At 37.7% G+C, this 14,975-nt stretch overlaps 1 protein-coding gene across 2 annotated transcripts in view; it reads right to left on the bottom strand.

Annotated features, from left to right (window-relative positions):
• atp13a2 (ATPase cation transporting 13A2) overlaps positions 1-14,975 on the bottom strand; it is a 176,385-nt gene that overhangs the window by 67,100 nt on the left and 94,310 nt on the right. For both annotated transcript variants that reach the window (XM_039755450.1, XM_039755451.1), the window contains exons 2-5: positions 5,998-6,083; positions 3,648-3,815; positions 1,740-1,798; positions 429-498 (exon numbers count right to left, since the gene is read on the bottom strand). In XM_039755450.1, the coding sequence (XP_039611384.1) occupies positions 429-498; positions 1,740-1,798; positions 3,648-3,815; positions 5,998-6,083 (383 nt within the window). The remainder of the gene's footprint in view (positions 1-428; positions 499-1,739; positions 1,799-3,647; positions 3,816-5,997; positions 6,084-14,975) is intronic.

The following is a 14,975-nucleotide window of genomic DNA, read 5'->3' on the forward strand; positions in this document are numbered from 1 at the left end:
TTTTTGTCACAATTGTTTTACTTTATTATCTTGAGCATATCACATACACTGTATAATCTATGAATAAATTTTCACTTTTTCTCCTGCCTGTTCTGGTACTCTATTTAGTTGCTTGAGGTTATGGAATGTAAAAGAAGGGGGAACGTATTGATCTACAGTAGCAGTCAACCCCGAGAGTGTGGGGATTTGGGGAATTGTTAAGGTCGAAGTAAAAATGGGTATAACGGCCAACAGGGTCACCCTTGGGCCCAACCATGACAGAACAATCAGTTTGATGAAACTAGAATAGCTAGAGGAAGATAATGAGAGAATAGCTTGAGGATTTGTCTCAGTTTAGAAACAATACCAAAAAAGTAGCAGTGGATTAAAAAGATATATTAGGACACACTGACAAAGTATAACTCCCACATCCAGGTGCCTGTTTGTACCTGCTCTTTGTGAAGCTGCACTGTGTCTCGCCAATCATCCTCTTCTAGGTCAATTCCAGGATGCACCACACTGTATGAAGAACAAATAAACATTGTAGTGGTATTGTGTTTACTCGATATGGAAATCCAGGAAAGTCTACTTGATCACATTTAACAAGCCATGCATCTTTCCACCCATTGTCAAACCTGACTAATCCATTTGAGGGCTTATTCTGGCAGAACTAGTGTATGGGCCAGTCCATCATGGGGTATAATCACACATATACAGTACTTACGCTCACTTAAATGGGGTCAATTTAGTATTGTCAATTAATCTAAAACACAGGTCTCTGCAATGCATCACAGGTGCCCAAATTTCCTACCGTAGGGCTACGGTGACTGTAGGTTTTTGAATATTCTAACTTCTTATGTGAAAGCTAAGTCAGCCTTTAATTTTTGTTCAGTTAGTCATCATGGTTCAGATGTAATATATGTCTGCTATACGTCAGAAAAGAGCCACAGAGTTTTAATTCAAAACTCTTAGAAATCTGCAAGATGGAGTGTTATAATGCTATCATTTTGATTAGGATAAACTCATACAAAAAAAGGATGGATCAGATGAGATGCGTTCTTTAAAGTGCAATGCTCACTGGTTATGTAAAATAAAGGCCGACATGGAAATTTACTTCCACTAAAGCCAAGATAATCACACAATATTTGATCCCAAGTGACAAGCACCACACTACAGTCATAAACCATACTGGTCAAAAACATGATGGCATGTAAAAAAAAACAACCTTTTCTTGCAGATGACTGATCTCACCTTGAACTACAACAATCCATAGCAGAGTTCTTCATTATGGGTCACAGAAGGACAAGGAATGGTAACAAAAGTGTCAATCAATTATACTTCATCATAAACAGCCCACATCATACCAGTAAATAATGGTAAAAGCATGCTCCGATATGTCTTGGGTGTCAAGAAGATGTTCAGTTTAGGAAAACAAAAACTGATGGGGCAAGGGCTGGTGATGGAAGTATGACAGCATACAAAGAGTGATTTTACAAAGTTATCACCCATGTCTGTTTCAATTGAACCAAATCCACAAACAATATCTTCAACAACAAAAAACATCCTACGTACAACACTGAATGACAGCAATAGATTTTTATCACCCTACAGAAACAATATTTTATTCTTTAACAGTTTTATAGCTTAATTATTTAGACAGTGACACTCAATCTTCATTTCTGCAAATTTAAGAATGAAATGTATATAACGTTTATGGAGGTGACTCCAGCATTACTATAGCTGCCAAGGTGGATGCTCACCTTTCTTCATCAGTCTCTTCTGTGATGATGTCAATAGTATACCACTGCCCCGAAGAATCCTAAAGAATACAATTATGCAGAGATAACAGAAATAAGTATTCGCTTTGTGCCCTCTTAAGGATTTCTTATGCAAATCAAGATACACAAAAGTACCTTTGAGACACACAATCTGCTGTGACAGATACTTTAAAAAATACAGTAAATTCTCCTTAAACATCTCTCCCTTTCTCAAAGGTAAAGTGCCTGTGGTTGTGGGTTTATCACATCTGTCCAGGTAATGTAATAATGAGACCCCTGCATGTAAAATCAGTAGCACCCAAACCCAGGACAGTATCTACAATTATCAATACATCTGTCGAAGGATTAAGGTATTAAGTTACAGCCAGTATTTATGTGTAATTTTTTGTTTTATTGTGGTTTTTGTTATTTTTGTTATTAATGTTTTATGCCATTTATGTTAGGTTTGCCTATTATTCAAGATTTGTGTACAGTTTCTTTCACTTTTCATTCATTTCTTTGTGTGTGGAACCTCAGGAGGCAGGCCCTCCCTCTAGCTATACACTGAAATCAGAGAGAAATCCAGCAATGGATCACAGAGTTTGTAGGAGTAAAATTGTACCTGTTGCTTTTCGTTTTATTTTATCTTGTTTATTGGATATACCCTTGCATTTGTTTCTTGTATTTTCCATTATACATTGTATTGGAATTTTGTTGCTTTGGGATGCCTTTCAGACAAAATCTTTGTGCTTTTTTATTGTTCTATTTTTGCTAATAAACCCTTATTTTAAAAAGTGTCCTTCTTTGCATCCTCTTTACAAGATAAAGTTTTAATTTTTTTCTACCTTGTAAGACATTTTGATACATTTTGGGACTTTCTTTACAATCTGAACTTTTGCTGCTAGCTCTCCCTTTCTTGGGCTGAAGCCTGCAAGCTGTAGTAGTTGGGTACAGGCTGCCTGGGGATGAGACTACATTAAGACAGGTCAGTGTTGTTCCTTGGCTGTTTTGTGGAACATTTTGAAGGCCTGATGCTCTCTTTTCAACATGTCTGGAACTTCTAATCACAACACAAGGATGACATCCCTAATGGCAATCATGTGTCAATCAGAAATTCCAATATCTCTGCTCCTTAAACCACCCATCAATTCCACCTTAGATACATACATATATAACTTACTTAGTACATGGCTGTCTGCTTCCACAAAAGTCATTTTGTACAGTAAAGAAGTACAATTCTTATTGGCTTTAAGTTGGAAACCAGCAGATCTTGAACAGTTTGTATTTATTACAAATGACAGATACGTTGTGGGAATGTGATTGATCTGATTGGGATAGTCTTTTTATTTGGAGAAATTAAACCTTACAACAGGTCGATGGAAATGTGTTCTCTACATGTAAATTTCATAAAACAGGGACTTTATTCTTTTATCCTGGAAAAAATATGCTTATTGTCCGAAAACAATATGTGGGAAATCTAGGTGAATAGGAGAGATGAGCTTTTTGGACAGAATGGCCAGTTCTTGTCACAATTGTTCAAATCTCAACATCTTCAAAAAACAACATTTCTTAACTGATACCTGTCAATAACGGTGACATCCTGGAGAACTACTGCTGTCAATAGTCATTGGCAACTTGCTTAAAAAAATAAAAACTGCTTCTGAAAGCACACAGAAGCGGACAAATATAAACTTCAAAAACATTCCATAATTAGTTTAACATGCTGAATGTTACTCAGCATTACTCTATTATATACTATGCATATGTCAAGTTACTCTAACATTTAAAATGTTACTGTGATTGCTGCAGTAATGAGATATCTACAATTAACTGATAATTGCCAGAAAAACACCTTTTTACACACTTCTTCCCCAATTAATGTTACTGGCTAAAGCACCTGCCATTTTATACCTGGATGATGACATAGTCAGCTTGGTGCAATGTGCATGAGTGGCACTTGATAAAGACAGCAATGTGAGGCTTCCAATGAAACAGAATGAGAGGCAGACCGGCAGTGAGTACAGTAAAGAGATGGCACAGGATGACACGCCATAGCACCTTTTGGTAGCCCCTCAAATCCTAAGTGAGAAAAGAAAAAAAAAAGAAAATTTAAAAAAAGAAATGTGAGAATTGTAGGAATACATAACGCGTCAGTTAAATAAGCTTAAAGAAAAACTTTTCAAATAAACTACGAGGTCTGTAGATAATATACTTCAACAGTGTGTTAGTTAAGATTATTAAACATTATTACTCAACAAAGAGAAGTTTAACTATACAGGTATATCATTACTGATACTGCTGGAGTTATAGACGAAAAGACAACTAAATAACTGTAAATAATCAAGTTGTTGAGCCCATGTGATGATAAACCCATGGTTAAAATGGTATTTGATTATTAGAGAAGCTTTTGTAATTGTGTTAGCATATCACAAATCTTGTATTCTGTTCAATAAAGCACATAAATGACGTTTCCTTGACTTGCAAGAGACTGGCATTCCTAAAGTTAAATTGTGGGTTCCAAAAAAAGTCCAAAAACAAAACAACTAGTTGATGGCTTTTCCTGGTTCTTTTACTGCTTTTTGGGTTTTTACTGTTTTGCTTGCTCCTTTTTTGCTTTCCCGTATATGAAGTAAAGGGAAAGCACTGTAATCAGCTGAAGATTCAACATCGAGATTTTGATGAATCTCAACATTTTAGACCCCCCTGTCTTTCTGATATGCGAAGTACAGGGTAAGTATTGGAATCGTCCAAAAATTCCATTTCGAGATTTTGATGAATCTTGATGTTTTAGACCTCCCTGAGTGCGAAAATGCCATTTTTGGAATTATGTGTGTGTATGTGTATATATATATATATATATATATATATATATATATATATACGGTGGCACAGTGGTAGTGCTGCTGCTTTGCAGTTAGGAGATCCGGGTTCGCTTCCCAGGTCCTCCCTGCGTGGAGTTTACATGTTCTCCCCTTGTCTGTGTGGGTTTCCTCCCACAGTCCAAAGACATGCAGGTTAGGTGGATTGGCGATTCTAAATTGGCCCTAGTGTGTGCTTGGTGTGTTTGTGTGTGTCCTGCTGTGGGTTGGCACCCTGCCTGGGATTGAATCCTGCCTTGTGCCCTGTGTTGGCTGAGATTGGCTCCAGCAGACCCCCGGGACCCTGTGTTCGGATTCAGCGGGTTGGATAATGGATGGATGGATATATGTATAAACACGATAACTTGAGTACACTGGTCAACCAAATTTTGCATACAAATATTAGGTACAAAACGTTGGCTATTTCAATTAACCAGAAGTGGTACTTTTATTCATGAAGCTGCAGAGTCCGGTTTATTCCACTTTACTTTTATAATAATTGTTCAATATATTATTAATTTGATGGTTCTTTAATGTATATAATATAAAAATATAATAATTGTCTTGCGGTTTACTCCTCAAATATCCATCCCCATATCCAAGTACAGGAGTAAGTCTAGGAGAGACCACTCCCGATTTTTGATATCTCCCTTTGCCTGGTTATTGTTCTCTCTCCTCTGGGCTCTTTCACTCTCTAGCTAAATGTCCATAACACCAAATCCTACCACATTTCAAAGATGCACAATTTAAAGTTAACTGATAATTACACTCACTAATACTGAGACAATTTATCTTCTGCAATCTACTGGCACCCTGGTTAGAGTTGTTAGGATACATTCTGCACCCCCATTAGGCTTGAAGAATATAACGGCTCTGGAAAAGTATTGAAAAACCAAAATTTTCAACTTGTATGAAACCAGCATTTTGGGATTTTCAGTACCAGGAGTGAATGTCAGTTTTTCCCAGGTACAGAGACAATTTCCTTTGACGACATTGGGGCTTGACAATGGACCAATTATTGCTCTGACATGATTTGGACTTCACTGCTATCAAGAGCAAAGCAGTGCGTAATGTGGTGTGATGGTGCTGCACACCAGGGAGGCTGGAGTAAGACTGGGGGTTTGGAGTTATTTGCTGTGGAACTTTTGCGTTACCAGCACGGAGGTCAGAAAACTTGTACTAATATCCAAGTCAAAATGTTAGTATCAATCCAACACTACCACTAATCACCCTGACTGGATTACACAAGTTCTAAAACTGATGAATGGATATATTGCGTATTATTGTGGTGTGCTAACTCAGACTGCTCTTATGTAGAGTAGACAACTTCATGCTGACTAACCATATTTATTATTTTACATTAAACAACCTGGAAAACATAAGTAGTGGATCTTGAAACATACCATCGACTCCTTGGGGCTCTGCTCCCGCGCCGTCCCGTAGCAGGATTGCAGCACAGGGCGCTGCTCTGGCAGCAGCTTACTGCTATCTGAAAAACAAAAAGACCTTATCAGTGTAAGAACACAGAAACTCAGAAAGCTAAAAGTGAGGCCATCAGCTTGGGAGTGACTGTCAAGTCCTTTTATCAAGAAAAATGAAAGAATAAACCACTGACTAAGCACAAAGCCCCACTCTCCATTAGGGTCATGTTCCAGAATATCGCCACAAAAGACTTACCTTGTGACAGTTTATCATTAATTAATTTCAATAAGTGATCAGGCAGGTCAGGGAAATAGCTTTGTCAAGCCATCTTTTATAAACCTTCAGAGTTTTTCTTGCTGGAAGACAACGTAAAATTTTGCACTTTCACATTGCCAGACCAGAAAGTCCAGATTTAAAGAATTCAGAATAACAAAAAAACCACAAAACAATGGACTTGCCAGACAGGCTACTTCAGATATAAAGGAATCAGTAAGAAGAATTTGTGCCAATAGCTCTAAAGCAGAAAGGCCATAGAGGATATCATAAATAAGTCACTTGATATGGCAATCCTTCAATAAGAAAAACTAAAATAAATGTGCAGGACAAAATAAAAGTTGTAGGAAGAACAGATGGATGAGTCATTATGCATTGTCTTCCTGTATCAAAGCACCACCTCTTCTGGAATTCCAAAAAAAAAAAAAAAGGGTACATACAGCGAACACAGCTAATTTAAGATAAGATGAAGTGATTTCACCAAAATAGCTGCAAGTCTGCAATCCAAACTTGCAAAGAATTTCAAAAATATCAGCAGTAAATAATTGATTTGTTAGTAATCCACTGGAATCTCTTTCACGGTCAAGCTTTGGAAAGATTAAGTACATTCATCATTTGATTTCAATAGATATACCTGCATCATTTAGAATCCATTTTAAAATGCTATTAATGGTATAAAAAGATCTGCATAATCCTGCTCCTCCTTTTATTGTTGTTGTACCCGTCTCCTCATATTCCCCGTAATCCTGCATCCTTGAACACTGGTTTACTTACTATTCCAAGAACGAGGCTATGCATAAAAGAAGTGGTGACGAGGCCTTTTGGTGTTATAATGTGCTATTCTCTTTACATTTTTTTGCCTTCCTTTCAGGTCTGAGTGCATGTTGTAAATGAAATGTGGGGTTTTGGACGCCCAAGGAATACAATTTCCTATAATCATTTCTTGCTTTACATAATGTTTACAAAGTTGAACGTTAATAACATTTTATTGTGACGCCATGGGGGTATTTTTCGTACGTGGATTACTCGTTTAGTCGGATTTGGCCTGATCCTGGATCTGCCGGTTTTTCAAAACTCTTGCTGGATGTGTTGTCACAGTAGCACATCTAAATCCTCAAACCTGCTTGGAGCAGGTTTGTTTTATTTAAACAAGGGATTAGCTCACACACTTAATCAGTGTCCGTGCTTGGAATTCATTCAGTCATAGCTTCGCCGTTCATGAATGAGCAACCAATTTATATCGGTGCGCAAATTGTAAGAGAATTTCATATAGAGAGGGTTTTGCGCAATCGGCAAGATCCTTTATTGCTCCTGGAGGAAATTATTTTCGAAAGATACCGCTTTAGCCGAGGGGGAATATTATACCTCAAAGATTTATTAGGACCTTATATTCGAAGTCAAACTAGGCGAAGTCGGGCCGTCACAACCACACAATCAGTATGCATTGCCTTGAGGTTTTTTGCACTTTTTTTTTTTTTTTATTTACTGTAGGCAATGCGGAAAATCTAAAAGAGTAGTTTGCTATGCAAATCGTAAAGTCTGTTTGGCTCTGAAATATTTCCTTCGGGTTTTCATACTTTTTCCTGGACACCTGCGTGTGCAGACAATAAAAGAAGCATTTCATGCCATTGCAGGTACACAGGCAAAAACACCCACAGTTCCATAAAGAATCTCACGATCAGCTTAACATCTCATTACCCAGGATTTCCAAATGTGATTGGGGCACATGGGACTGATCAGAGTGGAGTTTGATCAAACATTATTTGGAAAATGTACCTCTCCTCCTGATGAATAATCAGACACAGTGTCTTCATCAAATATTTGACCTTCGTCAATATCTCGTTGGTCAGACACAAGTTTTAGGAATTTGACATTCCCTGCAACTGACCCAACAAAGAAAATGCCCTCAGAAACAGGGTGATGGGCATTTTGCTGGAGAGCCAACTCTTCTGCAGGGGTTAGGTCTGGACCGCTTGGACCTCCACCTGTTTTTTTGTTCGTCTGCCATGCCTTCTTATTAACTTTAAAATTAATATTTTTTATATTATATATGATTCTTTACGTCAACAATTCTTTAAATAGTTATATACCAATATTTACCAGTACGAAGTATATTCTTGTACTTCACTTTAACCTGTTCCTATGTTCTCCTTGTGCTCACGTTTGATCTGGAATTATGACATATTAAATAATAATTAATCTGACACATAAATGAAACGCTGCATTCAGTAGGTACAATGCACACTAGTTAGCATTTAATTTGTCGGTCACTTTTTGCCAGCCGTCTTTTCTGGTTTGGGCACCCCTTGTGCATATTAAATCTTGAAATTCTTCATATCCTTCGAATAAAAGGTCCTGCTCCGCTTGTGTGGGGAAAAAATGAGCCTGTTCTTTCGTCATTTTGTTACAGCCTATCAAAGACTTGCTGATCATGTTTTCTAGACTCAATATATATGGGCTTTTCGATCAGCGTGGGCGCGCGCATTCATCTCGGATGATTAGATCCAGCTAGACTAATCTACTACACGGCTGCGTTTAAAGAGCCGACTTATCCTGGATGAGCATCACCGGCATTAACTCATCCAAGATGAGGCATCTGATCTCGGATGATTTAAGCGACGTACACAAAACACCCCCCAATATCGTTTAGAGTAGAGCATTGCCATTTTATTGTGCATCACATGCATATCTAAAATTTGGATTTCTATGTTGGCGTGCATTGCTCATTTTGTTTTTTCTTTTCCTAGTTACGAACAAATCTTTTTCTGGCTTAAAGACTTTTGATTTTTGCTTAGTGTTTCAAACTTGATGACTTGACAGCTTTTCGGGTTTTGATTCTTGCCCATTTTCTCAACCACATCTCATCTCCTAATCCTCCTTCATTAAAATCTGCAAGACTTTCCAACTCCTACAAACATACTTTTTTAATTTAGCTTTTTCACAGCTGCCTTTTGGCCCCACTTCTAATAGTTTATATATGTATTTTAATGTCATACACAATACTTCATAGATGTTCAGTCATTACTAACATCTACTATTCTCCGTTTTCTTTTTCGTTATTTTTGTAGTGGCATTTTGCACCACAACCATTTGATGAAATTTGCCTGTGATGTTGAAAAGAATGCGTAAAATCCTAGTGTCTCATTCCATCAAATCGTTTAGAATAATGCAAAAACAATAACAAGTAACTACTTAAGAACATTTATGTTAGGTAGAATGCCCAGTGGGGGATGGCCGGTCAGTTAGCTTTGAACCCCTGCAGGTTTATTTTCTCCAGCTGAAGGTTTAATTTTTGTGTTCCCCTTTGGCATCTTGCCATTGCATCATCTCTTATCATTATAATCATTAGAGGCTTAAAAATTAAACTTAGCAATTTAATCCATTATTAAGGACTTTGTTACTTTTTATCTGTATTATGTAAGGGGCATATTGATTTCTCCTTATTTATTATTGTTGATATTTTGTTTATTTATTCTTTCATATACTCGTCTATTTCTAATTCATTATTATTGCATTTATTTTTTCTTTTTTCTCCATAAATGTAGGAAGAACAGTCCTTGCGTGTGTGTGAACTGTTAACATTTGAATTTGATGATTGCATATAGCACTGAAGTGACCTCTCTGTACTATTCTCTCCCCTGCCTTTCCTGGATTACAAAAGAAACTCCACAATACAGCAACGTGGACACTGGCAAGATCGGGGTGGGGGGGGAACAAAAAAACACACAGTCACCGATTACAAGTGCAAGATGTTATGCGAATGAATATGAATAATATTGTATCCATGCCACAATGTCTTCCGAAATGTACTATACAGGTCACAAAATGAATAATTCCAAATATCATATATACCTATGTCCCTGTTTTGTTTTTTTTTTTGACATCATGGATCATAAGGTGCATACTAATTTAGCTTGAGCAGGAACACTCAATAAAACTGAATTAAAAAAAAATCAAGTGACGGTGAGATACGAAGAAGGAAGGCAGATTCACCAGCGTTTGTGTGTCAGCTTTTATCCCTCCAGATCAGAGAATGTCCAGTTCCATTGCCTCAAAATACCACTCACATCTTCAGTTACTCCCAGTTTCAAATAAAAGCTAACAGCGTCAAATCCCCTCGGTAGTATGTATCTTGATTGTGACTGAGAGAATAAAAGTGAAAAAAAAAAACAAAACAGTAACTTTTACAAGGCCTATAAATGTACACGGTCTGTTACAGACACAAACCAAATGTAAGTGTGTACTGTATAATATTAACAATAAGAGCAGTTCACTACTGACAACGGCAAATATAGGAGGCAGACGGGATTGAACCGGGGACTCTTGATTACAAGTCAGCAAATCTTACTGCTACGCCACGGAAGCTGTTATATCGTCCTTGAACGTATGTGAAAGTGTTTATTTGATCTTTATACTTCAGTCTTCACACATTATATAGTTTATGCCAACATTTAGACATTTACTAGTAAAATATGAAAAACGTTTCTGTTTTAACAATGTATTTACACAGCTTACTGTAGAAACGGAACAGACATGAAATGCATGTGTTCCAAATAACGATCTATTATTTCCACTCTAAAACTCCAGTACTTCACTCCCAGATAATCAATCAAGGCATGAACCGGGAGAACATTGTGCACGTTCTGCGGCGGTGGGGATGGGATACCAGGCTGCTTGCTACTTGTCTTGATCAGCACATTTACAGGACAAAAGACTCTGACGGAGAGGTGCGAACGGATTTAAGGTGCGCCGGATCTACAAGTTTTTCCGTAGGCTCTGGTAATTCTAGTGTTAACAGAGTTAGGGTTACCTGTTAAGTATTGAAGCGATAGGCTCCATGTTCCTTGCAACCCTGCTCAGCATAAGTGTGTCTGAAAAAACAGATGGATGGATGGATGGATAAATGTGCTATAGAAATAAATGTTGTTTTTGTTATCTGTCCAAGTGTTAGTATGGATGGCTTTAAGCCTTAGGAAGGATTCACACCTATGAATATGGAGAAATGCATCTTAACACATTACTATGCATAGCGTTATGCATTTTCATGTACTAATTCTGCATTCATTTGCCTGTTACTTTGTGTTTAAAAAAAGGTTGTCACACGTAGCCATTTTGTTGAGCTAAACGGTGTGCATTGTGGTGTTCTAGTAGTACAATGCCCACTTTGCCGATTATAATGAAAATCATTGCTGTTGCATTCATAAAGATGCATCCCAGACAGAAACACTTCTAGGTGCATTTCTTCGTGGGGTTTAAAAAGCTATCAAAGTTCAAAAAAAAAACTTACCAAAACACACTGCGAGAATCAAAGATTGTTATCCAGACAACCTTTTATCTCATCGCCTAAGTGGCATCACAGACTACGCAGCATGAATGATTACCAAAGAAACTCAAACAAATAGAGGCGAGCACCGGTAAACAAAAGAGTGTGGAAATGATAAAAATGAAAATATGCAAATCTTGTACAAGTCTCAAAACCAAAAACCAGCATAATAAAGAGAATCCTTATATTAGGGCTGAGCAGTGTAATAGCACTGGGAAATTATTGAAAAAACCCCAAATTTAAAACAGTACAGTACCACCACTTTGACATTTTTTGTGACGAAGTAAAAGTAAGCTTCAAACTCCAACTCTTGATGGAGAAGCAATGTAAAAAATGTGCTTTGAATTTCAGGTAACCTCATGAAACCACATGCTTGGACATGATCAAGACTTCATGAGGGACCCACACCCCCATTTGCTTTGACACAATCAGGACTTCACAGGGGACACACCGCCACCACCCTTTTCATTCAACGCACACTTTATGCTATCAAGAGGGAGGCGTGCGTTTGAGTGGCGCAGCAGGGAAGCTGGAGTAAGACGATGTTTTGTAGTTATCCATTATTTGCTTCCAGTGTCTGGATGTGCTGCTTCTATTGTATTACTATGTTTTTTTTTCTAAAAGCTGGTATTGATACTAAAGTCATCATCTTACTACCATTCCAACACTACATTATATTCAAAACCCTAATTAAAAAGAGAAAATCCAGGAAAATATCCATGGTAAGATCAGAATAAATTAAATACAAAGCAGCAATGTAACACACACAGTGGCAAATTATGATGTAAAAAAGAAACAGTAAAGAAAATGTCATCTATTTCAACAGGAGCAAAACAGATTGGTGCATCTGCAGGCAAGGCTGAAGGAAATATACACCAGTTACAAAATGAAGAAAGCTCTAATAATGAAAAACAAAACAGAACTTTATCATTCATCTTAACAAGCTATTGCTAGGCAACCAGTATGACATTTGGCAACACATCTCCTTCTACTTTGGGGCAAAATAGGTCATTGCAGATAAGACAGTAAGAACAATTATGGTCTGGTGCCAGAACCAGATCTACTCACTCACTTCATGTGAAACGCAAATGTACAGGATGTGTGGACAGCTGGCTTACGTATGTCAGACAAACTATTTTTCCAGCACATAAACATCCCCAGAGGTTTGCGCTTCTTCAGGATCTGCAGGATGGTACAGTTTTTATTTTACCCATCTCTGCTGTCAAATCTTCAGCTGATGCTGTGCTATCTGCAATTTAAACATTTGCTTGTGTGTAACTTACACATTTCCTTGTTTGTTTGTCCTTCTGTGTGACATTTTTATTAAGGAACAATTTCCTATTTGGTGATCTGTGCAATGGTCCAGACCACAAAATAGCATGAGAAGTGTTAGCTAAAAAATTAAAGCAATTGTTGCAAGTTTATTGAGAATGTAAAAACCATTCACTAGCATGGTGCAAATCAAACACATTTTCTCGATTCTGTTAAAAACATGAGCATATCCGGCCAACCTGCACTCTGACATTTTCTTTCACTGGTGAAGCACATTAGCACAACTGACCAAACAAGTCTGGTAAGAAGATTATCGAAGTTTAAACAAAACGTGAAACCTGAAAAAAAAGCTTCTAAAAGTGCAGGCATCAAGACTCAAGTAAAGGTGGTTTTACTCGAGAAAGAAATTCAAAAACTGTAGATAATAAAAACAAGTGAGACATTTAGCGAAGCCCTAGCTTTTTCCATTTTCATTTCTCTTTGCTTATAATTTTTGACTGCAAGCTTCTCACAGTGATATACGTTTACACTGCACATTACCAGATCTTTGATTCCTTAACACATTTTTTCAAAAAATCCTGTTTTTAGGCAATATTGTTCCCTCCAAAGCTGCTATGAGGGCTTCTCTCACATCTTTTATTTCACTTTACAGACATGTAACACCACATTGCTTTGAACAGGGACCACATAACCAAGCTCAGTCCATTTTACGGCTGCTTTTATGTTTTATAATTTGGCCACTTGTCGTTGTAGTAGCAGATGACAGGTCAGCATAGCTGTCCTCGTTCTCCATATCTGGTCAGCACCGTACAGCTATTTGGATGTTATCAGCTGGTAACTAACAAAAGTTACATATATTCTCACTGAACAAATTGGTTATTATCCATGCAATTATCTAATCAGCCAATCGTGTGAGAGCAATGCAATGCCTAAAATCACGCAGATACAGGTCAGGAGCTTCAGTTAATACTCGCATCAAAAACCAGAATTCGGAAAAAAAATGGAATCTCTGTGATTTTGATTGTGGCATGATCAATTGTGCCAGATGGGCTGCTTTAAGTGCTTCTGTAACTGCTGATCTCCTGTGATTTTCATGCACAGCAGTCACTAGAGTTTACTCAGAATGGTGCGAAAAGTTTAAACCACCCAGTGAGTGGCAGTTCTATAGACAGAAGAACATGGCAGATGAGAGAGTTCAGAGGAGAATGGCCAGCCCGGTCCAAGCTGACAAAAAGGCTGCGGTAACTCAGAGAACCACTCAGTATACCTGTGGTGAGTAGAATATCATCTCAGAATGCAAAACACATCACATCTTGAGGCAGATGGGCTACAACGGCCAAAGAGCAGGTTGGGTATCACAGCTATCAGCCAAGAACAGAAATCTGAGGGTGCAGTGGGCACAGGCTGACCAAAACTGGACAACTAAAGACTGAATGAACATAGCCTGGTCTGATCTCGATTTCTGCTGAGGCACACAGATGGTAAGGTCACAATTTGACACATCATGAATCCATGCACCCAACCCACCTTGTGTTAATAGGCTGCTGGTGGTGGTGCAACGGTGTGGGGAAAGTTTCCTTGGTATTAATTGGGTTAATTAATACAAATCAATCATCGCTTGACTACCACAGCCTATTTGAGCATTGTTGTTGACCATGGCCATCCCTTTGTGGCAACAATTTAGTCATCTTCCAACATGATAATGCACCATATCACAAAGTAAGTGTCATCTCAAACTGGTTTCATGAACATGTCAATGAATTCAGTGGCCTTCCCAGACAACAGATTTGAATCCAATAGAACAACTGTTGGATATGGTACAATGAGAGATTTGCAGCATGAATGTGCAGCTATGAATATGTGATGCAATCATGTCAGCATGGACCAATATCTCAAAGGAACGTTTTATTGATGTACTGACAAGTAAGGTGAAAAGTTTACTTTAATCTTACAAGATATTGATTTTTTTTTTCTCCTTTTCGGTAATTGCGTAACTAAATGTATTTCTTCAAAGTACCTTAATGATGAACTGATAGATAGATAGATAGATAGATAGATAGATAGATATGAAAGGCACTATATAATAGATAG

This window comes from Polypterus senegalus, chromosome 6, assembly GCF_016835505.1.
Source record: "Polypterus senegalus isolate Bchr_013 chromosome 6, ASM1683550v1, whole genome shotgun sequence".
Taxonomy (NCBI): domain Eukaryota; kingdom Metazoa; phylum Chordata; class Cladistia; order Polypteriformes; family Polypteridae; genus Polypterus; species Polypterus senegalus.